A 26,076-nucleotide genomic window follows, 5' to 3' on the forward strand; every position below is an offset into this window, starting at 1 on the left:
AGCAGAGGGACAACTTTAAATAGACTGGGAGGAAGATTTGCCCTGAGTGGTTCCCAGCTTGATGGGGCCCAAGATATTTTCCTTTCACAATCTGGTAACTTCAAACAAAATTTCAAAGCCACAACAAAACAACACAACAACAAAAAGAATAAGACATGGGTACTTATTAAGAGTAGAAAAACATTCACTCCCCAAGGAAAATATTGGCAGTGTCCACCTCCACATGACAAAGGAGTAAGCAGTGTAAGCCACAGAAAGGAGCATATTAACCCACAGAGTGACCGAAAATAACACGGGTGATGCGAGGGCATTGAACACACATCATTGCATTTTGTAGATTCAGAAAGCAACAGAAAAGATTGACGGTGGTAAAAGAGACAGCCCTGCTTCCCTCTCCCTTTTCCCTTCCCAATGAGCCCTCACAGCCGTGACCCTCAGCCTCATCCCGCAGTGCAGCAGCTGCCGTCCTGTCCAGACCCACCTCCTGCCCCTCCCTGGGACTGTTACCTCATTCCCTCCCAGAGTCCAGGTGCCCCGGGGTGTGGTGCAGGAGCCTGAGGAGGCACTTTGTTCTCTGTCAGGGTCTCCCTGGGAGGGATGCAGCCACCGCAGCTGGTTGGGGCCTGGCTTCACCGAGGACAGTCCTTTCTTTTCCCATTGTCATTGGGTAATTATTGCTGGGCTGGGACATGAGGCAGGCAGAGGTGCGGGTCACCCTTAGGGCCCCCCTCTTGCTGCTGGGGCTCTGGGCGCTCCTGGCTCCAGTCCGGTGTTCTCAAGGCCATCCCTTGTGGCACTATGCCTCCTCCGAGGTGGTGATTCCCAGGAAGGAGACGCACCACGGCAAAGGCCTTCAGTTTCCCGGCTGGCTGTCCTACAGCCTGCGTTTTGGGGGTCAAAGACACGTCATTCACATGCGGAGGAAACACCTTCTTTGGCCCAGACATCTGCTGGTGACAACTCAGGATGACCAAGGAGCCTTGCAGATGGATGGCCCCTACATTCCACCAGACTGCTACTACCTCGGCTACCTGGAGGAGGTGCCTCTGTCCATGGTCACCATCGACACGTGCTATGGGGGCCTCAGAGGCATCATGAAGCTGGACGACCTTGCCTACGAAATCAAACCCCTCCAGGATTCCTGCAGGTTTGAACATGTTGTTTCTCAGATAGTGGCTGAGCCCAACGCGATGGTGCCCACATTTAGAGATGGTGACAGTGAGGAGACAGAACCCCTGTTCTCTGAAGCAAATAACAGCATGAATCCCAGGATATCTAATTCGCTGTATAGTTCTCATAGAGGCAATATAAAAGGCCAAGTTCAATGTTCCAATTCATATTATCGTATATATGGCAATATTACAACCTGTTCCAAAGAGGTGGTCCAGATGTTCAGTCTCATTGACAGCATTGTTCAAAATATTGATCTGCGGTACTATATTTATCTTTTGACCATATATAATAATTGTGACCCAGCCCCTGTGAATCAATATCGAATTCAGAGTGCAATGTTTACCTATTTTAAAACAACCTTTTTTGATACTTTTCATGTTCATTCATCCACACTACTTATTAAAGACGCACCACATGAATCTAACTATGAACCTGAAAGGTATAGCTTCTGTACACATTTAGGCCTATTACACATTGGTACTCTAGGCAGACATTATTTATTGGTAGCCATCATAATAACCCAGACACAGATGAGAAGTATTGGTCTGGAGTATGATGATAACTACTGCACATGTTAGAGAAGGACCTCCTGCATTATGCAGAGATTTCCTGGGATGACAGATGCATTCAGTAACTGTTCTTATGGACATGCACAAAATTGTTTTATACGTCCAGGCCGGTGTGTTTTCGAAACACTTGCTCCTGTGTATAACGAAACCATGACAACGGTTCGCTGTGGAAACCTCATAGTGGAGGGGAGGGAGGAATGTGACTGTGGCTCCTTCAAGCAGTGTTATGCCAGTTATTGCTGCCAAAGTGACTATCACTTAACACCGGGGAGCATCTGTCGTATAGGAGAGTGCTGTACAAACTTCAGCTTCTCCCCACCAGGGACTCTCTGCAGACCTATCCAAAATATATGTGACCTTCCAGAGTACTGTCACAGGACCACCGTGACATGCCCAGCAAACTTTTATATGCAAGATGGAACCCTGTGCACGGAAGAAGGCTACTGTTATCATGGGAACTGCACTGACCACAATGTGCTCTGCAAGGCGATGTTTGGTGTCAGTGCTGAGGATGCTCCTGAGGTCTGCTATGACATTAATCTTGAAAGCTACCGATTTGGACATTGTATTAAACAACAAACATATCTCAGCTACCAGGCTTGTACAGGAATACATAAGTTTTGTGGAAGACTGCAGTGTACCAATGTGACCCATCTTCCCCAGCTGCAGGAACATGTTTCATTCCATCACTCAGTGAGAGGAGGGTTTCAGTGTTTTAGACTGGATGAACACCATGCAACAGACACGACTGATGTTGGGCGTGTGATAGATGGCACTCCTTGTGTTCATGGAAACTTCTGTAATAACACCCTGTGCAATGCAACTATCACTTCACTGGGCTATGACTGTCGCCTTGAGAAGTGCAGTCATAGAGGGGTCTGCAACAACAGAAGGAACTGCCATTGCCATATAGGCTGGGATCCTCCACTGTGCCTAAGAAGAGGTGCTGGTGGGAGTGTCGACAGCGGGCCACCTCCAAAAAGAACACATTCTCTCAGACAAAGCCAACAATCAGAGATGTATCTGAGAGTGGTCTTTGGTTGTATTTACGCCTTCATAATTGCACTGCTCTTTGGGACAGCCACAAATGTGCAAACTATCAGGACTACCACCGTTTAGGAAGAGACAGTTACTAACCCTGAATAAGACTAATTCAGCCTCCCGATCCCTGTAAAGATACAGAGAATATAACAGCAAAATCTATGAAATAGGATCAGGTGAAAGGATGGCAAAGCTCAAGTCCACATTTCTTGAAGTCCACAGGAGGCACATGGTCCTGTCTCACGTCACAGGGAAAGGGGAGGCATTGGCTTCTATCCCAGGTTGTGGAGATCGCTGATGTTCACTCTGAAATAAATCTTCAAAAACACACATTGGTGCCTTCCACATTTTCTTAGACTCCTCTGGGAGCCCAAACTTGGCCAGAACCTCTGGCCTGGAGAGACATGAATGAGCATCTGGCTCTTGACCTGAGGTCGCTGGTCCCAGAATTAACGGAAGTTGCCACCAGCTCCTTACAGAGCACGTTCATGACATTTCTCCAGAAGAGAGCTCCAGAGCGATAAGCTTCCTCATTCCCCAGGTAATCAGTCCTTCTCTAAACCTGAAGTCAGTTTAGGGTGATCCAGGGCTACTCCCTGTTCCCTGTCTGTTCCTTACAGGGGTGCTGTGGGCTTTGCAGTGAGAAGGACTTGGGTTCAAATCCCCCACCAAGCAAATCCCCCTACCTGGGGCCGAGCTTCCCGTATGTGGGAAAATGAATCCCTCAGGTTGATTGCTGCATGCAATGAAATTCGACTAGAAAAATAGGTAGACGTGAGGGCAAGCTGTCATTTAGTGTGAGCTCTGTGACTGGCAGCTGCCCCCTTTCTTCTTGCCCCCACATTTCCTTGAACTGAAACAGGAAGGGAAGCTGAGTAAGTCATGATGAGGAAGAGAAACCAGGCTTGTAGCAGCACAGGCTGGTCTGGGTGGAAAACAGGGCTAGGTGTGTCGCTAAGTTATTGTAAAGGAAAATGGAAGTTAAATGTATAAATAACTGAATGAGATAATATTTTATTTTAACTTACAATTCACAATAATATTGACGTTTAAAATGTAGTGTAGGTATGTCACAGAGAATTTCAAAGGCAAAGCCCACCAACGGAAGATATCACCCTTCCCATACCATCAACAGAAAACTGCTGGTATTCTAGAGTAGTACTGAGATCTAGCATTCTTCTGAATACATCTGTGGTTCTAGATGTCCTGCTTCCACAGATATTGTTTAGAATTCCCACCCCTTTCTCCAAACACAGCTTGATATCCTTTCTCTGAACCTGCTTAGAAATTTCCTCCATTCAGCTGTCATAAAAATGCGAGCAATCCATTCCTGTGCCTCTCTCAGTGTGTTCTATTATTTTGTGGGTGAACGCTAATGGACAGTGAAGTGTGAGGTCAGTGAATACAATGCCCTCGCCCTGTGTGTCCTTCGGGTGTGAGGGGTTTTGCTGATAGAACAGCAGGCCCCGTCCCACCCTTTATGCATCTCCACCCTCCACCTCATGCACCCAGCTGACCTCTTCCCTGTGGCCTGGGGGGTTCCCTGGGGGAATGACCTCCCCTCTCTCCAGGGCCCACCCACTCAGTGCCCTTGCAAGACCACCAAGCTTGGCACAGCCCCACATTGTGTCAGGGCCTGTCTCCCCTTCCTCACCCCCTAAACAGATGGACCCACTGGGACACTGCTCAGGGCAGGGGGCGGTGGTATGTGCAGAAGGAAGGCAAATGTGCACTCTGTTGGAGAAATATTATAGGTAGTTTGAGCAAAAAATCTAATGCCATGTGAACTTTTAGAATGATACATATTTTGACAAAGAACATGACCAATAGAGTTTGTATTGAAGCCAGGTAAACATTATTTAGAGCAACAACAATATCAAAAACAAGCCAACAGTTCACCAAGAAAAACCACAATTAACCCCATGGAAATGGTCTTCCAAGAGCATCAGCACTTAAATCCTCGAAATCTGCCTGCCTCAGCACCTGTTGTCCTGACCTGCCCTCCTGCATGTCCTAATCACTCCTATACACGGGGCCTGCACTGTGGGAGATTCGAGCTGTGCCAGGTGGAGGGAGCAGGACAACTGATACCAGGTTGTTGGTGTGGATGCCGAGGTTACCCAAGCAGGTGTAAACTCCCACCTGTGGGCCAGGGAAGAGTACACAGGAGACATGTCCTGGGAATAGGGTGAGGGAGAGCTGTGGGGGCTCTGGGTTCTGAAGAGGGTTCTGGCCTGGCAAGGATAAGACCAACCAGCATGTGAGGCCAGGCTGGAGTCTGGACCTCTGAAGCTGCAAGGGTCGTGGGTTGCTTGGCCCAAGGGGCCGTCCTGGTTCTCTATGGAGTACTTTCAAACATTCCTTCTTCCTCCCACCCCCTCCTTCTCTCTTTCTGGGGTGGGTCCTCTCCCAGAGCCTGCAACTCCCAAATCCTCTTTGTCGGGTCCTCGGCTTCACTCTGCATCCGTCCTGAGCATCGATCTTCCAATTCCATCCTCTTCTCTTCTGCTGTGTCTAAGCTGCTGTGAAGCCACCTGCTGTAATTTACTGTTTTATATTTAATATTGTACCGTACATCTGTTCTGTTTCCTTCATCGTAAATGCTTCATTTCACACTCAGCATCTGGGAACACAAGGCCTTGTCAGCTGTCACCTCCTTCCATTCTCTGTTTCCTTCCTCCTCTCCCCATGTTTGCTCATCATATCCAGTCTCCTGCCATCCTGAATGCTTCTGATGGAAGGTCCAAGATGTCTCATGAGCATTGTGAAGATTCTTTGTAATGTGACCTTGTTTCAGGCAGGAATTCTCCCTCAACCACCCCTGGAAGCCAAGTATAGGGAGATTGCCATGTTTAATCAAAGACTGAGCTAACTTAACAGTGGCTTTGGTTTTAAGGTTTCTCCAATCCCCAGGGCACAGGATTTCAGGGAGTTCAGGTGACAGTCTGGGTGTTACCCTTCAGGAGGTTGTAAAGTCCATTTCATATAGTTTACACCACATACTATGGAAACTATATATATATATCTAGTGCTGTCCCTCTAGAGAACCATAGTATGTATATATATAATATATAATATGTATTATATATTATATATATGTAGGAGTTTATTGAGGAGTATTAAACTCACACAACTGCAAGGTCCCACAGTAGGCCACCTGCAAGCTGAGGAGCAAGGAAGCCAGTCCGAATCCCAAAGCTGAAGAATTTGAAGCCTGATGTTCGAGGGCAGGAAGCATCCAGCACAGGAGAAAGATGTAGGCTGGGAGGCTAAGCCAGTCTAGTCTTTTCATGTTTTCTGCCTGCTTTATACCCTGGCCACACTGGCAGCTGATTAGATGGTGCCCACCAAGATTAAGGGTAGGTCTGCTTTCCCAGCTCACTGGCTCAAATGTTAATCTCCTTTGGCAACACCCTCGCAGACACACCCAGGATAAATACTTTGCATGCTTCAATCCAATCAAGTTGACACTCAGTATTAACCATCACAAGTCCAACCCTTGTCAACTTGAACCCATACGAATCTCCTGAGATCATACATAATCTTCAAATAAAGACAATAATAAGGTCATAATTACACCTAATGTAATACAACTATCTTTTGTACAACCAGAAATGCACCAATCCCCAACCCAAGTGCTATTATGTAAAGTTAAGAACACTTAAATGCTGATACGAAGTCAATAAATTTTATGTCACATGATAAAGGAAAAAAGAAATAAAATGAAGGAATTTTCTTAGTACAAGTGTGTACATGCACAAACATGTTTTTAACAAAAGAAGAAGGAAATACTGATGACAATTACAGTCCTCATTTCTGCAACAGATCATGTGGTTGTAGCTGGTATTGATGACTACTTCTTCTACTACCCATTCTGTATTCCCTTTGCCTTCAGCAAGCATCACAGCAGGTCGAGTTTTTTCTCCTAGTGGAGTGATGCAAACCTTCATTCCTGAAGGGTCTGGGCCATTTGTAGTCCTGCCTGGATTGGGCTGTTGTAGTTTCCCGTTGACCTTAATGACAGGGCGGGGTAATGTTAAGAGATGCCCTAATGGATCTCCTGTATTCCATACATATTCTTCCTTACCTCCGTTGTGGAGTAATAGACTGATTGCATCTTGATAGTTCAGGTCAATCAGCCCAGTCAACACTTTAACTCCCTTCTTAGCCTGTGGACTTTAAGGTAGGAGGGGCCCAAAGTAGCCAGGTGGAAATCTTAACTTCCAGTTTAATGGAATTGTTGTTGTTTCTCCTGATGGCAGCATTATTCCCACTGGAATTAAGACCTCTAGGCCAACAGAATGTAATGTCATAGGACCAGGAAGGAAATATTTTGCTAGGGGATCACTAGGGGTGATGGTGAATGGTGCCATTTCCACTCCCACCCCTTGATTCCTGGATCCATGAATTATGGCTATGGGAGAAACAGTACCATATATTGGATGCTGATTTGGAGCATACATGGCCTTTTGGAGAGCTTTGCCCCAGCCCTGCAAAGTATTGGAGCCTAGTTGGCATTGTAATTGTGATTTTGAAAGGCCATTCCATTCTTCTATCAATCCAGCTGCTTCAGGATGATGGGGAACATGGTAAGACAAGTGAATCCCATGAGCATGAGCCCACTGCCACACTTCTTTAGCCGTAAAGGGAGTGCCTTGGTCAGAGGCAATGCTATATGGAATACTGTGACAGTGGATAAGGCATTCCATGACTCCACAGATGGTAGTCTTGGCAGAAGCATTGCATGCATATCTGCACTAAGTGTCTACTTCAGTGAGGACAAACCTCTGCCCTTTCCAGGATGGAAGAGGTCCAATATAATCCAACCTGCCATCAGGTAGCTCGCTGATCACCCTGAGGAATGGTGTCATTTGGGTAGAGATCCACAGCCAAACCAGATCACGCCACCCCAACCCCTCCCAAATCTCATGTCCTCTTTGCATTTCAAAACCAATCGTGCCTTCCCAACAGTCCCCCAACATCTTAACTCATTTCAGCATTAACTCAAAAGTCCAAATCCAAAGTCACATTGGAGACAAGGCAAGTCCCTTTCATCTATGAACCTGTAAAATGAAAAACAAGTCAGTTACTTCCAAGACAAAATGGGGGTACAGGCATTAGATACATGCTCCCATTTCAGTTGGGAGAAATGGGCCAGAATAAAGGGACTACAGGTCACATGCAAGCCCAAACTCCAGTGCGGCAGTCATTAAATCTTAAAGCTTCAAAATAATCTCCTTTGACTCCATTCCTCACATTCAGGGCATGCTTATGCAAAGTGGGGGCTCCCACAACCTTGGGAAGCTCTCACCCTGTGGCTTTGCAGCTCTGACCCCATGGCTGCTCTCATGGGCTTTGCAGAGTTCAGCCCTCCTGGCTGCTCTCATTGAGTGCCTGCAGCTTTTCTAGGTGCACAGTGCAAGCTGTTAATAGATCTACCATTCTGGGGTCTGAAGGATGGTGGCCCTCTTCTCACAGCCCCATTAGTCACTGTCTCCAGTGGGGACTCTGTGTGGGGGTTCCAACCCCACATTTCCCTTCTGCACTGCCCTAGCAGAGGCTCTCCATGAGGGCTTTGCCCCTGGCACAGACTTCTGGCTGGACATCCAGTCATTTCTATAAATCCTCTGAGATCTAGGCAGAGGATCACAAAGCTGAACTCTTCTCTTCTGCACACCCATAGGCCCAACATCATGTAGAAGCCACCAATGATTGGGGCTTTCTGAAGCAATGGCCTGAGCTGTACATTGGACTTTTTTAGCCACAGCTAGACCTGGAGCAGCTGGGACACAGGGCACCAAGTCCCAAGGCTCCAAAGAGTAGCTGGGCCCTGGACCCAGCCCATGAAACCATTTTTCCCTGATTGGCCTCCAGGCCTGTGATTGGAAGGGCTGCTGCAAAGATCTCTGACATGGCCTGGAAACATTTTCCCCATTGTCTTGATTATTAATATTCATCTCTTCATTACTTATGCAAATTTCTGCAGCCAACTTGAATTTCTCCCTAGCAAATGTGTTTTTCTTTACTACCACATGGCCAGGCTGCAAACTTTCCAAACTTTTATGCTCTGTTTCCCTTTTAAACATAAGTTCCTATTTCAGATCATCTCTCTCAAGGGCAAAGTTCCACAGATTTCTAGGGCAGGGAAAAATTCCATCAAGCTTGGTTTTATACAGGCTTGAGACATCAATCAAATACATTTAAGAGATACATTGGTTTGGTCCAGAAAGGTGGAACAACTCAAAGCGAGGGCTTCCAGGCTATAGGTGAATTTAAACATTTTCTGGTTGACAATTGGTTGAGTTTGTCTAAAGACCTGGGATAGATAGAAAGGTAATGTTCAGGTTAAGATAAAGATTCTAGAGTCCAAAGTTCTTTTGAAGTCTTATAGTGGCTGCCCTTAGAGATAATAGGTGACAAATGTTTCCTATTCAGATCTTAGTTCAACTCTTTAGGATTGGGAGGTTCTAGAAGGAAAAGATCTAGCCATGTTAACAGAGATTCTTTACAGATGCAAATTTTCCCCCACAAAGAACAGCTTTGCAGGGCCCTTTCTTTCTTTCTTTCTTTCTTTCTTTCTTTCTTTCTTTCTTTCTTTCTTTCTTTCTTTTTCTTTCTTCTTTCTTTCTTTTTAGATGGAGTTTTGCTCTTGTTGCCCAGGCTGGATTACAATGGCACGATCTTGTCTCACCACAACCTCCACCTCCTGGGTTCAAGCAATTCTCCTGCCTCAGTCTCCTGAGTAGCTATGATTACAGGCATGCACCACCATATCCAGCTAATTCTGTATTTTTAGTAGACACAGGGTTTCTCCATGTTGGTGAGGCTGGTCTCGAACTCCCGACCTCAGGTGATCCGCCCACCTCAGCCTCTCAAAGTGCTGGGATTACAGGCATGAGCCACCATGCCTGGCCTGCAGGGCCATCTCAGAGTATGGCAAAGAAACATGTTTTGGGGTAAAATATTTTGATTTTCTTATTTGTCTCATAATGTTATGCCAGAGTCAGTTTGGAAAGTAAATCATGATATATAGGTTTAAATAAAACCTATCTGATGAGAATTTATGATTTGTAGAGCATGCCTCCCCAGACTCTTTAGATAGGAATTTGGGCAAGATAAAAAAAAAAATCAGAGTTTAGTCCTCACCATCTAAGACCAGCTCAGCCTTGGACTTCGCTGTTCATGTCACTATCAGCATTTTAGTCAAAACCACTCAATAAGTCTCTAGGAAGTTCCAAACTTTCCCACATCTTCCCCCTCTTCTTTCAAGTTCTCCAAACTGTTCCAACCTCTGTCAGGAGGTACCCAGTTCCAAAGTTGCTTCCAGATTTTGAGTTATCTTTATAGCAGTTCTCCACTCCTGGTACCAATTTACTATATTAGTCTGTTTTCACAGTGCTATAAAGAACTGCCTGAAAGTGGGTAATTTGTAAAGAAAAGAGGTTTAATTGACTCACAGTTCTGTGTGGTTAGGGTCGGGGGCCCAGGAAACTTGCAATCATGGTGGAAGTGGAAGCAGGCATGTGACACATGGCAGCAGGTGAGAGACAGAGAGAGAGAGAGAAAGAGAGAGAGAGGGAATGAAGGAGGAACCACCATACATTGATAAAACCATCAGATCACATGAGCACCCACTCACTATCAGGAGAACATGAGGAGAGCATGGGGGAAATCACCCCCATGACCAAGTCACCTCCCACCAGGTCCATCCCTTGACACATGAGGATTACTATTTGAGATGAGATTTGTTTACTGACACAGAGCCAAACCACATCAGCATGTGACAAAGGTCTAATATCAAGAATCTATGAGGGGGCAGTTCCAAGATGGCTGAATAGGAACAGCTCCAGTCTGCAGCTCCCAGCATGAGCTATGCCGAAGACTGGTGATTTCTGCATTTCCAACTGAGGTACTGGGTTCATCTCACAGGGGCTTGTTGGACAGTGGGGGCAGGACAGTGTGTGCAGACTAACAAGAGTGAGCTGAAGCAGGGTGAGGCATTGCCTAACCCAGGAAGTGCAAGGGGTCAGGGAATTCCCGTTCCTAGCCAAGGGAAGTGGTGATGGACGGCACCTGGAAAATCCAGTCACTCCCACCCTAATACTGCACTTTTCCAATGGTCTTAGCAAACGGCACACCAGGAGATTATATCCCACGCATGTCTTGGAGGGTCCCACACCCATGGAGCCTCGCTCATTGCTAGCACAGCAGTCTGAGATCAAACTGCAAGGTGGCAGCGAGGCTGGGGGAGGGGTGCCCATCATTGCTGAGGCTTGAGTAGGTAAACAAAGTGGCTGGGAAGCTCAAACTGGGTGGAGTCCACTGCAGCTCAAGGAGGCCTGTCTGCCTCTGTAGACTCCACCTCTGGGGGGCAGGGCATAGCTGAACAAAAGGCAGCAGAAACCTCTGCAGACTTAAATGTCCCTGTCTGACAGGTTTGAAGAGAGTAGTGGTTCTCCCACATGGACTTTGAGATCTGAGAATGGACAGACTATCTCCTCAAGTGGGTCCCTGACCCCCAAGTAGCCTAACTGGGAGGCATCCTCCAGTAGGGGCAGACTGACACCTCACATGGCCGGGTGCCTCTCTGAGATGAAGCTTCCAGAGGAATTATCAGGCAGCAACATTTGCTGTTCAGCAATATTCGCTGTTCTGCAGCCTCTGCTGCTGATACCCAGCAAAATAGGGTCTGCAGTAGACCTCCAGTAAACTCCAACAGACCTGCAGCTGAGGGTCCTGACTGTTGGAAGGAAAACTAACAAACAGAAAGGACATCCACATGAAAACCCCATCTGTACGTCACCATCATCAAAGACCAAAGGTAGATAAAACCACAAAGATGGGGGAAAAACAGAGCAGAAAAGCTGAAAATTCTAAAAATCAAAGTGCCTTTCCCCCTCCAAAGGAATGCAGCTCCTCGCCAGCAATGGAACAAAGCTGGATGGAGAAAGACTTTGACGAGTTGAGAGAAGAAGGCTTCAGATGATCAAACTACTCCGAGCTAAAGGAGGAAGTTGGAACCCATTGCAAAGAAGCTAAAAACCTTGAAAAAAGATCAGATGAATAGCTAACTAGAATAACCAGTGTAGAGAAGTCCTTAAATGACCTGATGGAGCTGAAAACCATGGCAGGAGAACTACGTGACGAATGCACAAGCTTCAGTAGCCGATTCGATCAACTGGAAGAAAGGGTATCAGTGATTGAAGATCAAATGAAAGAAATGAAGGGAGAAGAGAAATTTAGAGAAAAAAGAGTAAAAAGAAAGAAACAAACCCTCCAAGAAATATCGGACTATGTGAAAAGACCAAATCTATGTCTGATTGGTGTACCTGAAAGTGACAGGGAGAATGGAACCAATTTGGAAAACACTCTGCAGGATATTATCCAGGAGAACTTCCCCAACCTAGCAAGACAGGCCAACATTCAAATTCAGGAAATACAGAGAATGTCACAAAGATACTCCTCGAGAAGAGCAACTCCAAGACACATAATTGTCAGATTCACCAAAGTTGAAATGAAGAAAAAAATATTAAGGGCAGCCAGAGAGAAAAGTCGTGTTACCCACAAAGGGAGGCCCATCAGACTAATAGCTGATCTCTCAGCAGAAACTCTACAAGCCAGAAGAGAATGGCAGCCAATATCCAACATTCTTAAAGAAAAGAAATTTCAACCCAGAATTTCATATCCAGCCAAACTAAGCTTCATAAGTGAAGGAGAAATAAAATCCTTTACAGACAAACAAATGCTGATAGACTTTGTCATCACCAGGCCTGCCCTACAGGAGCTCCTGAAGGAAGCACTAAACGTGGAAAGGAACAACTTGTACCAGCCACTGCAAAAACATGCCAAATTGTAAAGACCACCAAAGCTAGGAAGAAACTGCATCAACTAATGAGCCAAATGACCAACTAACATCATAATGACAGGATCAAATTCACACATAACAATATTAACCTTAAATGTAAATGGGCTAAATGCTCCAATTAAAAGACACAGACTAGCAAATTGGGTAAAGAGTCAAGACCCATCAGCGTGCTATTTTCAGGAGACCCATCTCACATGCAGAGACACACATAGGCTCAAAATAAAGGGATGGAGGAAGATCTACCAAGCAAATGGAAAACAAAAATAGGCAGGAGATGCAATCCTAGTCTCTGATAAAACAGACTTCAAACCAACAAAGATCAAAAGAGACAAGGAAGACCATTACATAATGGTGAAGGGATCAATTCAACAAGAAGAGCTAACTATCCTAAATATATATGCACCCAATACAGGAGCACCCAGATTCATAAAGCAAGTCCTTAGAGATCTACAAAGAGACTTAGACTCCCACACAATAATAATGGGAGCCTTTAACACCCCACTGTCAACATTAGACAGATCAACGAGACAGAAAGTTAACAAGGATATCCAGGAACTGAACTTGGCTCTGCACCAAGCAGACCTAATAGACATCTACAGAACTCTCCACCCCAAATCAACAGAATATACGTTCTTTTCATCACCACACCGCACCTATTCCAAAATTGACCACATAGTTGGAAGTAAAGCACGCCTCAGCAAATGTAAAAGAATAGAAATTATAACAAACTGTCTCTCAGACCACAGTGCAATCAAACTAGAACTCAGGATTAAGAAACTCACTCAAAACGGCTCAACTACATGGAAACTGAACAACCTGCTCCTGAATGACTACTGGGTACACAAAGAAATTAAGGCAGAAATAAAGATGTTCTTTGAAACCAATGAGAACAAAGACACAACATACTAGAATCTCTGGGACACATTCAAAGCAGTGTGTAGAGGGAAATTTATAGCACTAAATGCCCACAAGAGAAAGCAGGAAAGATCTAAAATTGACTCCCTAACATCACAATTAAAAGAGCTAGAGAAGCAAGAGCAAACACATTCAAAAGCTAGCAGAAGGCAAGAAATAACTAAGATCAGAGCAGAACTGAAGGAAACAGAGACACAAAACACCCTTCAAAAAATCAATGAATCCAGGAGTTGTTTTTTTTTTAAAAGATCAATGTAATTGATAGACCACTAGCAAGACTAATAAAGAAGAAAAGAGAGAAGAATCAAATAGATGCAATAAAAAATGATAAACGGGATATCACCACTGATCCCACAGAAATACAAACTACCATCAGAGAATATTATAAACACCTCTATGCAAATAAACTAGAAAATATGGAAGAAATGGATAAATTCCTCAACACATTCACCATCCCAAGACTAAACCAGGAAGAAGTTGAATCTCTGAATAGACCAATAACAGGCTCTGAAATTGAGGCAGTAATTAATAGCTAACCAACCAAAAAAAGTCCAGGACCAGATGGATTCACAGCTGAATTCTACCAGAGGTACAAGGAGGAGCTGGTACCATTCCTTCTGAAACTATTCCAATCAATAGAAAAAGAGGGAATCCTCCCTAACTCATTTTATGAGGCCAGCATCATCCTGATACCAAAGCCTGGCAGAGACACAACAAAAAAAAGAGAATTTTAGACGAATAACCCTGATGAACATTGATGCAAAAATCCTCAATAAAATACTGGCAAACTGAATCCAGCAGCACATCAAAAAGCTTATCCACGATGATTAAGTGGGCTTCATCCCTGGGATGCAAGGCTGGTTCAACATACACAAATCAATAAATGTAATCCAGCATATAAACAGAACCAACAACAAAAAACACATGATTATCTCAATAGATGCAGAAAAGGCCTTTGACAAAATTCAACAACCCTTCATGCTAAAAACTCTCAATAAATTAGGTATTGATGGGATGTATCTCAAAATAATAACAGCTATCTATGACAAACCCACAGCCAATATCATACTGAATGGGCAAAAACTACAAGCATTCCCTTTGAAAGCTGGCACAAGACAGTGACGCCCTCTCTCACCACTCCTATTAAACATAATGTTGGAAGTTCTGGCCAGGGCAATCAAGCAGGAGAAGGAAATAAAGGGTATTCAATTAGGAAAAGAGGAAGTCAAATTGTCGCTGTTTGCAGATGACATGATTGTATATCTAGAAAACCCCATCGTCTCAGCCCAAAATCTCCTTAAGCTGATAAGCAACTTCAGCAAAGTCTCAGGATACAAAATCAATGTGCAAAAATCACAAGCATTTCTATAACCCAATAACACAAAAACAGAAAGCCAAATCATGAGTGAACTCCCATTCACAATTGCTTCAAAGAGAATAAAATACCTTGGAATCCAACTTACAAGGGACGTGAAGGACATCTTCAAGGAGAACTACATACCACTGCTCAATGAAATAAGAGGATACAAACAAATGGAAAAACATTCCATGCTTATGGGTAGGAAGGATCAATATCCTGAAAATGGCCATACTGCCCAATGTAATTTATAGATTCATTGCCATCCCCATCAAGCTACCAATGACTTTCTTCACAGAATAGGAAAAAATTATTTTAAAGTTCATATGGAACCCAAAAAGAGCCCGCATTGCCAAGTCAATCCTAAGCCAAAAGAACAAAGCTGGAGGCATCAAGCTACCAGACTTCAAACTATACTACAAGGCTACAGTAATCAAAACAGCATGGTACTGGTACCAAAACAGAGATATAGACCAATGGAACAGAACAGAGCCCTCAGAAATAATGCTGCATATCTACAACTATCTGATTTTTGACAAACCTGACAAAAATAAGAAATGGGGAAATGATTCGCTATTTAATAAATGGTGCTGGGAAAACAGGCTAGCCATATGTAGAAAGCTGAAACTGGATCCCTTCCTTACACCTTATACAAAAATTAATTCAAGATGGATTGAAGACTTAAATGTTAGGCCTAAAACCATAAAAACCCTAGAAGAAAACCTAGGCATTACCATTCAGGACATAGGCATGGGCAAGGACTTCATGTCTAAAACACCAAAAGCAATGACAACAAAAGCCAAAATTGACAAATGGGATCTAATTAAACTAAAGAGCTTCTGCACAGCAAAAGAAACTACCATCAGAGTAAACAGGCAACCTACAGAATGGGAGAAAATTTTTGCAATCTACTCATCTGACAAAGGGCTAATATCCAGAATCTACAATGAACTAAAACAAATTTACAAGAAAAACAAACAACCCCATTAAAAGTGGGCAAAGGATATGAATAGATACTTCTCAAAAGAAGACATTCATGCAGCCAAAAGACACATGAAAAAATGCTCATCATCACTAGCCATCAGAGAAATGCAAATCAAAACCACAATGAGATACCATCTCACACCAGTTAGAATGACAATCATTTAAAAGTCAGGAAACAACAGGTGCTGGAGAAGATGTGGAGAAATAGGAACACTTTTACACTGTTGGTGGGACTGTAAACTAGTTCAACCATTGTGGAAGTCAGTGTGGCGATTCCTCAGGGATCTAGAACTAGAAATACCATTTGACCCAGCCATCCCATTACTGGGTATATACCCAAAGGATTATAAAACATGCTGCTATAAAGACACATGCACACATATGTTTATTGTGGCACTATTCACAATAGCAAAGACTTGGAACCAATCCATATGTCCAACAATGATAGACTGGATTAAGAAACTGTGGCACATATACACCATGGAATACTACACAGCCATAAAAAAGGATGAGTTCATGTCCTTTGTAGGGACATGGATGAAGCTGGAAACCATCATTCTCACCAAACTATCAGAAGGACAAAAAGCAAACACCACATGTTCTCACTCATTGGTGGGAATTGAACAATGAGAACACTTGGACACAGGAAGGGGAACATCATATACCGGGGCCTGTTGTGGGGTGGGGGGAGGGGGGAGGGATAGCATTAGGAGATATACCTAATGTTAAATGGTGAGTTAATGGGTGCAGCACACAAACATGGCACATATATACATATGTAACAAACCTGCACGTTGTGCACATGTACCCTAAAACTTAAAGTTTAATAAAAAAATTAAAAAAAAAAAGAAACACCTGCTTTTTCCTGTTTTCCATTTGCTTTGTAGATTTTTCTCCATCCTTTTACTTTGAGCCTGTGGATGTCACTGCGTGTGAGATGGGTCTCTTGAAGACAGCATACATTTGGGTCTTGCTTCTTTATCCAACTTGGCAATTCTGTGCCCTTTAATTGGGGCATTTAGTCCATTTACATTCAAGATTAATATTGATATGTGCATATTTCATCCTGTTATCATGTTGTTAGCTGCTCAATATGCAGATTTGATTGTATAGTTGATTTATAGTGGCAATCGTTATGTACTTAAGTGTGTTTTTGTGGTGGTCAGTAACATTCTTCCATTATCATATTTAGCAATCCCTTAAGGACCTCTTGTAAGGGAGATATAGTGGTGATGAATACCCTTAGCATTTGCTTGTCTGAAAAGGATCTTATTTCTCCTTCACTTGTGAAGCTTAGTTTGGCTAGATATGAAATTCTTGCTTGGAATTTCTTTCCTTTAAGAATGCTGAATATAGGCCCCTAATCTCTTCTGGATTGTACAGTTTCTGCTGAAACATCCACTGTTAGCCACATTGGGTTCCCTCTGTATGTGACCTGAACCTTCTTTCTAGCTGCCTCTAACATTTTTTTCCTTTCAACCTTTAAGAGTCTGATGGCTATATGTCTTAGGGATGGTTGTCATGTATAATATCTTGCAGAGGTTCTTTGCATTTCTTGAATTTGAATGTTGGCCTCTCTGGTGAGGTTGGAGAAATTTTCATGGAGGATAGCCTGAAATGTTTTTCAAGTTGCTTTGTTTCTCTTTCTCTTTTTAAGGGATACCAATGTGTCATAGATCTGATCTTTTTACATAATCACACATTTCTCTGAGGTTTTATGCCTTCTTTTTTATTCTCTTTTCCTTTATTTTTGTCTGACTGAGTTAATTCAGAGAATCAGTTTTTAAGCTCTGTGATTCTTTCCTCAGCTTGGTCTATTCTGCTGTTAATACTTGTAATTGTATTCTGAAATTCTTGAAGTGAGTTTTTTAGCTCTATCAAATCATTTTGGTTCTTTCTTAAAATGGCCACTTCATCTTTCAGCTTCTGTATCATTTTACTTTATTTCTTAGCTCCCTTGGATTGGGTTTCAACATTCTCCTGAATCTCAGTTATCTTCTTTCCTATCCATATTCTGAATTCTATGTCTGTCATTTCAGCCATTTCAGTCAGGTTAAGAACCATTGCTGGGAAACCAGTGTGGTCGTTTGGAGGTAAGAAGACACTCTGGATTTTAGAGTTGCAGAGTTTCTTGCATTAATTCTTTCTCATCTTTGTGGGCTGTTTCTTTAATCTTTGAAGTGGCTGTCCTTTGGATGTTTTTTTCTTTTTTGTTGTTTTTTGGTGTGTGTTTTTGTTTGTTCATTTGTTTGTTTTTTGCTCTTATCTTCTTTGATACTCTTGCAGGTTTGATTGTAGTATAAAGTGGGTTCAGTTAGCTGTGTTTCTTGAAAATCTTAGGGGGTCCAGGCTCACCTCAGCACTGTTGTGGTGTGTTCTCTGCTCTGGGACTGGGCCCCTGGCTTTATTCTCTGGCCCCTTGAGTTTAGAAACTTGCTGCATTGGAGGGGCTGAGTTGTTCCCAGTCCACTGGCCACAACACTATAGTAGGTGGTGCCAGCCAAAGCACTTCATTAGAGTGGTGGCAGTGGGATCCATTCTCACTCATGGGTGCCAGCAGTTGTGGTGTCATGGCAGGGTGCACATGCCTCTGCTGGGGTGGGGGTACTGGCAGGAGCAGGGTGGCAGCATCCCTACACAGGTTCCTGCTGGCAGTCACAGGACAGTGAGGTGCCTGTGTGTTGGCAGGGACAGGGTGGCGGGGTGCACATGCACATGCTTGCTGGTGGTAGAGGGAGTTGTCATCCGCTGTGCACTCATGCCAGCAAAGCAGTTGGGAGGTGCTATGGGTGGACTGGTGCACATCAGCAGAGGCTGGCTTGCTGGAGGTCTCCAATGGTTAGGCATGGTCTGCTGGCAAAGGAGCTATGATGAGGGCCCCCAGGAAACACCCTGGTTGGGCTTCCAAGGCTGTACTGCAAGCAGGCACAGCCAGCCTGGGGCCCCAGGAGAGTCCAGAAGGCAAGGAAATGCTCATTTCAGATGGGCCCTGTCCCATGGACAAGACCACCCTGCTTTATTCAGGTCCAATAGTCATTCTAAGGTTAAAATCTCCTAGAGGAGGTTGGTGAGCCTTGGGGGATGGGTGTCACCTGGCTGTGCTCCACTACAGCCATTCTCATGTCAAACACTCTGGGCTTTACACAGACTGGAGTCCTGACCCTGGCATCCCTCTAAGCAGCTGTCCCTGCCAGCACAAGTGTCCATGGGGGTCATGGGGTCTCCTGCTGCTAGGATTCTGGAGGCCCATGGCAACAGCAGGCCACTCCTCACCTGTTCAACTCAACCTTTCCCCAGGAGTTTCTGGGAGCCAGGAATGAGTCCTGGTGCTCGGCATCCCCATGCAGGGTTCCCATCTTCCTCCACCTTCAGCCCAGCATCTCTCAGTCTACTCTCAATGCCTTTCCTTTAAAGATCTGCTTGGAAAGCACCAGTCTTCCTGATGTCTCACTCCCTCCATGGCAGATGTTCCTCCTGGCTGCATCTAGTCAGCCATCTTGACTCACCTCCAAAGTCTTTTTAATTACCACTTTGGTTAAATTAGTAACTATCATTTTACAATGGCCTGTGATTCTGTTTTGATCAAATATTTTGAGCCTTTTAGCATCTATAACAAATGTTCTCAAAAATCAAAATCCTAAATCAAGTCTCTGAGACCCTTGAAAGGGTGTGAGAGACAACATGGTTTCGCCTGCCTTCATGTGTCCCAACCCATCCCTGTGGATGCCTCTGTCCACCTCAGCTTGCCCACTGTCTTTCCTTCCCAAATGTATGCCCTGCTGACTTCTGGCCTCAGTGACAGATGCAAAGACAAGGCAACAGCCCCACATAGACCGTTTAACCAGCCCCACATTTGCATAAGCTAAATGGTCATGTAACAGTCTGTTGCTCAGGCTGGTCTCAAATCCTGGGCTCAAGTGATCCACCCACCTTGACCCCCAAGGTGCTGGGATTACAGGCTTGAGCCACAGTGCCCAACCAAGAACCCGTTTTTGACTGGGCACCTTGGCACACACCTGTAAATGCAACACTTTGGGAGGCCAAGGTGGGAGGATGGCTTGAGGCCAGGAGGTTGAGGTTGCAGTGAGCTATGATGGCACCACCTCACTTCAGTGTGGGTGGCAGGCAGAGTGAGATCCTTTTGAAAGAAAAAAAAAACTTGTTTTCTCTGCAGCCGGGCTCTGTGAGCAAACACAAACACAAACTTCCCCTCCAGAGGGTCCAGGAGGAGCTGGGCTGCAGGAGGTGCTTAGGGCCTCTTAGGGAATGGTAAGTGACCACCCAACGCAGGAACTCAGCCCCAGGGGCATATGCAAAGAGAGGCTGGGAGGACACTTTCAGTGACTGGGGTTACAAACCCCAACCATAAGCCATTGCTGGCTCTGTGAGCCGACACCTCCAGAAATCTCCCACTTAGTTCTTAGCACTAATCCACTCTTCCCTTTTCCTACTCTCAATCCCTAGAGGATGCCCTCCTTTCTCAGGCTCAGACCAAGCTACCAGCTCCACTCTAGACCTGAACACATAACTCCTCCCTCTGTCTCCACCTGGAAATCTCATCAGTGCCTCACATTTACACTCCTGAAAATCAGGTCCTGCCCACTCACCCTCTTGCTCCACCTGATTCCTGCCCTGTTTCACCCCGAGGCCTTGCAGTCTCCTTTAACTCTCAAACCCACCCATGTCATGTGAGCATACTGACCGTGTTCTATCTAAGAAAGAGCAGTTTCTTGGTGGTCCTGCAGTTTTATTAGTCTATAGGCAAAGTGTTGGCAGTGCTGGTTCCTTCTGAACCCTGGGAGGGAGATTCTGTTTTCATGCCTTTTCCAGATTCTAGAACCCATATTCCTTGCTCTGTGTCCCCTTCTTCCATCTTCAAAGGCAATCCTCTCATTTCTGTGTCCATCATCACATCACCCTTCCCCTGACTCTGGCTCTCCTGCTTCCACTTATAAGCACCCTTGTGATTATGTCATACCCACCCAGACAATGCAGGGTCATATTCTCCCCTCTCGAGATTAATTTAATCACATCTACAAAGTTCCTCGTGCCATATGAGGTCACGAAACCACATGTTCTGGGGGTTTGAATGTAAACATTTGGGGGATGCATTATTCAGCCACCCACAAGCACTGCTCCCCACTGGCCACACACTATGCACAGCCGAGATTGTGCAAGTGAAGCACATTCATCAACAGCAGCTTCAGCAAGAAACTGTATGCTCCACTTTCCTGCCATTTGTATCTGGATTTTTTTTCGCTATCATTGTAGAAAGAGTGGTATTGTAAAATTAAAGATGGATTATTTTCTTCCTAGAGCACTTTGGCAATCTGTCCAACATTATTTATCCCCTTCTGAGTGTCAAGTGTGAGGTCATTCTTTCATTGAGAGCTCAATGCCTACAATTATGATAATGCATATTGGGTACTTTCACACATCAGAAAGTTCTTCTTTCTTAAAATCTGTTCTTAAATTATTCATTCTTCTCTAGCTTTTTGTTGATCTATTTTATAATTTTAGAAAAATCAGAAAGCAACTTGAAGTATCTGTCATCTCTACAGGTTTACCTCCCTCTTTGTGGCCTTCAGAATGTCATGACAGGCTTTTCCCTTGCTCATCACATGGTTTCCATGTATGAGACCTCATCACAGGAGCTGTGGTCCACCGGGAGCAGGCATCTGTGGATGGCGCCTTGCTCTGGGCTGCTGGGACCTGTGCACTGCCAGTGGCACTCCACGATGGTGATTACCTAGCTCAGTGTTGCAGCTCCAGATAGTGGGTGAGACACTAGGACTACTTTGTGAACAGCGGGGGCTTGGGGTTTGCTTTTCTACCATGTCCAGGGCTGCTCTTCATGAGGGAATGTTTCTCACCTGACATCATGGCTGAAGCCAACTTAGAACCTCTCTAGCCGTATGGGGAGTATGTGAGTGATACAGATGTTAATTAGCTCAGTGGAGCCACTCCCCTATGTAGACATGTTACAAAACATTATGCTGTACAGAATAAATATAGGTCATTTTTATGTGTCAATCAAAAGAGAAACTAATTATTAAAAAAAAAACCTCTCTACTCAAGCACATACCTCAGCTCCAGTCCCAGAAGTCACACAAGGCTGCTCCCGTCCTGCGTATGTTAAACCTACCTCAGAAATGCAAGGGGCATTCAGGTTTCACTCTTAATTCAAATGCCCTTTTAAATTTTGTCTATTCCTAGTACCTGGCAACATCCAGCTCTTTTTTTCAGGCTCATTCATTATTTAAACCATGTATAATTTTTCACCCAACATTCTAACACAAGTAGTACTGTAGAGAATCCTTCCCTAGGAGGATCTGCAGCATTAGAAAAGAATTAAGAAGTCCAATATTTACAAGAAGGAAAAAGCAAAGAAGAGATTAAAAAATGGGCAACTTCTAGAAATAGAAAACACTCATGAGTATGATGATAAATCACTGGCACACATGTGAATAGTTACTTGATGCTTATAGTGATGTCTGGGAAAATAACATGAAATACTTATAACCTGTTTCTCACACATGTAATTCAAAAGAATAGAGAGAAGATGATTTGAAATATTCTTAAGTTTGTAGGAAAAAAAGCTACTTCCATATGCATAATTGCATGTATTTTGATACTGCCATTATTAATAACTATCTAAGAGGGTCCATTAAAAATAAAATTTCTTGGCTGGGCATGATGGCTTATGCCTGTATCCCAGCACTTTGGAAGGCTGAGGCAGGTGGATCACCTGAGGTCAGAAGTTCAAAACCGGCCTGGCCAAGATGGTGAAACTCTGTCTCTACCAATAATACAAAAATTAGCTGGGCGTGGTGGCGTGCACCTGTAGTCTGAGCTACTTGTGGGGCTGAGGCAGGATAATCATTTGAACCCAAGAGGTGTAGGTTGCAGTGAGCTAAGATCACATCACCACACTCCAGCCTGAGAGACAAAGTAAGACTCTGTCTCAAAAATATTAAAATAAAATTTCTCATTCCTATTACAGAGTAACTTAATTCATTAATGCCCTGCCCTGTTACAAAACTCATTTGTAAAATACTAATTGTAATTGTGAAAAAATGACAATTGATACTAATTTTAAATTCTAAAAACAGGGCACCCATATTAAAGATTATTCTGCAGTAAGAGAATTAGCTATAACATTTTGTAATAAGGTGGAGAAAACATTCTCCAACTTACAATGGTTGGTGAGAAGAAAGTTTCCAGCACAGTAGATGTACCCTAAGAGCCTTTGTTGAAATAATAAGACAAAAAGATATACAGAGAGATGGGCCAGATGAAGGGAGACAGAGAGAGAGAGAGAGACAGAAATGAGAGATACAAAGTGAAAGAGGGCAACCTGTGGGGTCATCAGGGATTTGTTTTCTGTTTTGTTTATTCTAACATAAAGGCAATGGTGAGTCATCGATGTATTTAGAGTTTGCACAATCACTGTGGAACACAGACAGACACAGGGGAAGAGGAGAAACACAGGGCGGTAGCTTGCCCTTGGACTGTTCTTAGTTCCTCAAAACGTAGCAGTTTTGCCCAACCTACGGGAACTTTCAGCAGCTGCTCTTCTGCCATAGGCCTCTTTCCTGCCTTGTTTTCATGTGGCTGTTTCTGTTCCTGCAGGTCTTAGCTCATCAGACAGGCATTTATTACCTCTGTGTCAACAGTGGGAGCTTCCATTACTCTCTAGCATTACACTCCCCTTCCTCTTTCAGGAAACTTAACATGGAAGTGAGTTTGCCATCGGCCTTCTCCCCACAGTGTTAATAGTGGTGAGGAAGCCAGCCTGTTCCACCTTGCCCCTCCCATGATTCCAACACTGAGTTCAGACTTGTCACATGGAACTTATCCTTGCATGTTTGCCGCACAGACAGATGGACCCAACCATGGATTAGTGGATGGATGGATGGATGGATGGATGGATGGATGGATGGATGAGTAGGTGTGTGGATGGAAGAGTGGAAAGATAGTTGGATGCATGTGTGGGTGGATGGGTAGGTTGATGGATGCATGGGTGGGTGGATGAATGGGTGGGTGGGTGGGTGGCTACATGCATGTATGAGTACTTGGATAGATAAGTGAGTGGATGGTTGGATGGATGGATGAATGGATGAATGGCTATGTGAAGGGATGGATGTATTAGAGTGGGTAGTTAGGCAGGCATGAGCTGATAGTCAAGTGATTGTTAAACTGCTTCTCTAAAATAATAATTGGTCTCGGCTGGACATGGTGGCTCACGCCTGTAATCCCAACACTTTGGGAGGCTGAGGCAGGTGGATCACAAGGTCAAGAGATCGAAACCATCCTGGCCAACATGGTGAAACCCTGTCTTTAGTAAAAATACAAAAATTAGCTGGGCATGGTGGCGTGCATCTATAGTTCCAGCTACTTGGGAGGCTGAGGCAGGAGAATTGCTTGAACCTGGGAGGCAGAGGCTGCAGTGAGCTGAGATTGCGCCACTGCACTCCAGCCTGGTGATAGAGCAAAGCTCTGTCTCAAATAATAATAATAATAATAAATAATAATAATTGATCTCAGCAGGCACCAAGAAAAGGCAGTCTCCCAATAGATAGAAAACACCCGAAACTGGTCATCAGCAGCTTCCCGATAAGATCTCAGGAGTTGGGTGAGTGGGCTCAAGCATATGCACTAAGAGGCAAAGTGGCAGAGTTTAATGGGCACAAAATCTTCCTCTAGGAACACTCTAAAAGTAAGAGAAAAACACCTCAAATGAGCATGTGCACATTTCATTAAACTCATTGTGTATGCAGCCCCTCCCAAGCACTGGCAGGCCACTGTACATGTAGACAGCCCACCCCAAGGCAAAAATCAAGGGAGAAGAAATACAAATCCCAGAACCATGCCAATGTATAAAACCCCAAGTCAAGGGCCGGACAGAGCACTTAGATCTCTCAAGTCACCCACTTAGCCATCTTCCAAGTGTACTTTACTTCCTTTCGTTCCCACTCTAAAACTTTAATAAACATTTACTCCTGCTCTAAAACTTGCTTGGGTCTCTCACTCTTCTGCATGCCCCTTGGCCAAATTCTTTCCTCCAAGGAGGCGAGAATCAAGTTGCTGCAGACCTGTACAGAGTCACTCCTGCTAACAGATGGCTGGATGGTTGGACAGATGCATGAATTAGTGGATGGATGTTTGGATGTGTGGGTGGGTGGGTGGATTGTGGGATGGCTGGATGAATGCATGGCTGGGTGGGTGGATGGATGCATGGATAAGTGATGGATGGATGGATGGGTGAGTGGATGGGTGGATGTGTGTGTGGATGGGTGGATGGGAAAACCCTTTAATTGATTACAGGGTTCAGTGCGTGCTTCAACATCATGATGGCATCATCACATTGGTCCCTGTATGAAGCAGTCGGGGAGGAGAGTGTACCAGGGGAGCAGGAATGACTTTTCTCCAGAATCAACCTCTCCCACCCTGCAGCCTGGGCTGTGCAGGCCACATTGGAGAAGGTGGGGTCGACTACTCCTAAATGCTGTTGTGTCCAATGGCTTGTTGATGTTGATGTAAGAATGAGCCTACACCTCCACCATAGATGGAACTGTTTGGGTCCCTAAAGCAGAAAGCCTCTTCTATTGCAGGTGCTGAAGTTTCCATCTTCTTCTGCTTATATGGAAGCTCATACATCCCTTGGGTGGCAGGCGTCAGGTTCCTGAGCGCACTGAGCTCCTCCCTTACATGCTTTGGACAGAAGTGTGAGACACGCAAGATTGCTGCAGGAAGTCCACCTGTGGGGATGCTGACTTCTCCAGCAAGAACACAAGTCTGCTCATTGACCGTCACCACACATAACAAATTAAGTATCCCTTTTTTGATAACATGTCAGTGTTTCACAGAGTATTCTTTTAAAGTGTATAAGTTGACTGCAGTTATTATTTTTTGCTTCTGTTACTAATTTACACATAATTAGGCACAATTTACACTTAAGAAATTTCTTAATAGTTTTTTCCTCCTTAAGGTGAGCTGTAGTCAGATAACATGCTTATCAATTGTCTCTAGCTCTTGTCAGAAAAAAACATAGGGGTGTGTGTGTGTGTGTGTGTGTGTGTCTTGGCCTTTCCAATGATGAATTAAGATGTGCATTGAGAAGGCATTCACTTTATTTGACGTTAAGGAAGTACCAAGAAGACGCTCTCCAC

The 26,076-nt window shown here is 44.3% G+C and overlaps 2 protein-coding genes across 2 annotated transcripts; both read left to right on the forward strand.

The window, feature by feature from the left end:
* The first annotated feature begins 533 nt into the window (after nucleotides 1-533).
* On the forward strand, nucleotides 534-1,753 carry LOC107966586 (disintegrin and metalloproteinase domain-containing protein 21-like). Its single transcript, XM_016927680.4, has one exon. The coding sequence runs from the start codon at nucleotides 690-692 to the stop codon at nucleotides 1,749-1,751; it is 1,062 nt and encodes a 353-aa protein (XP_016783169.3). The 5' UTR covers nucleotides 534-689; the 3' UTR covers nucleotides 1,752-1,753.
* Nucleotides 1,753-2,861, forward strand: LOC134808565 (disintegrin and metalloproteinase domain-containing protein 29-like). Its single transcript, XM_063795450.1, has one exon. The coding sequence runs from the start codon at nucleotides 1,770-1,772 to the stop codon at nucleotides 2,859-2,861; it is 1,092 nt and encodes a 363-aa protein (XP_063651520.1). The 5' UTR covers nucleotides 1,753-1,769.
* The last annotated feature ends 23,215 nt before the right edge of the window (nucleotides 2,862-26,076 follow it).

The sequence above is a fragment of the Pan troglodytes genome, chromosome 16 (genome assembly GCF_028858775.2).
Source record: "Pan troglodytes isolate AG18354 chromosome 16, NHGRI_mPanTro3-v2.0_pri, whole genome shotgun sequence".
NCBI classification, from domain to species: domain Eukaryota; kingdom Metazoa; phylum Chordata; class Mammalia; order Primates; family Hominidae; genus Pan; species Pan troglodytes.

Excerpts from the sequence above, each read along its gene's own strand:
- LOC107966586 (XM_016927680.4), top strand. The coding sequence starts at position 690 with ATGAGGCAGGCAGAGGTGCGGGTCACCCTTAGGGCCCCCCTCTTGCTG.
- LOC134808565 (XM_063795450.1), top strand. The coding sequence starts at position 1,770 with ATGCAGAGATTTCCTGGGATGACAGATGCATTCAGTAACTGTTCTTAT.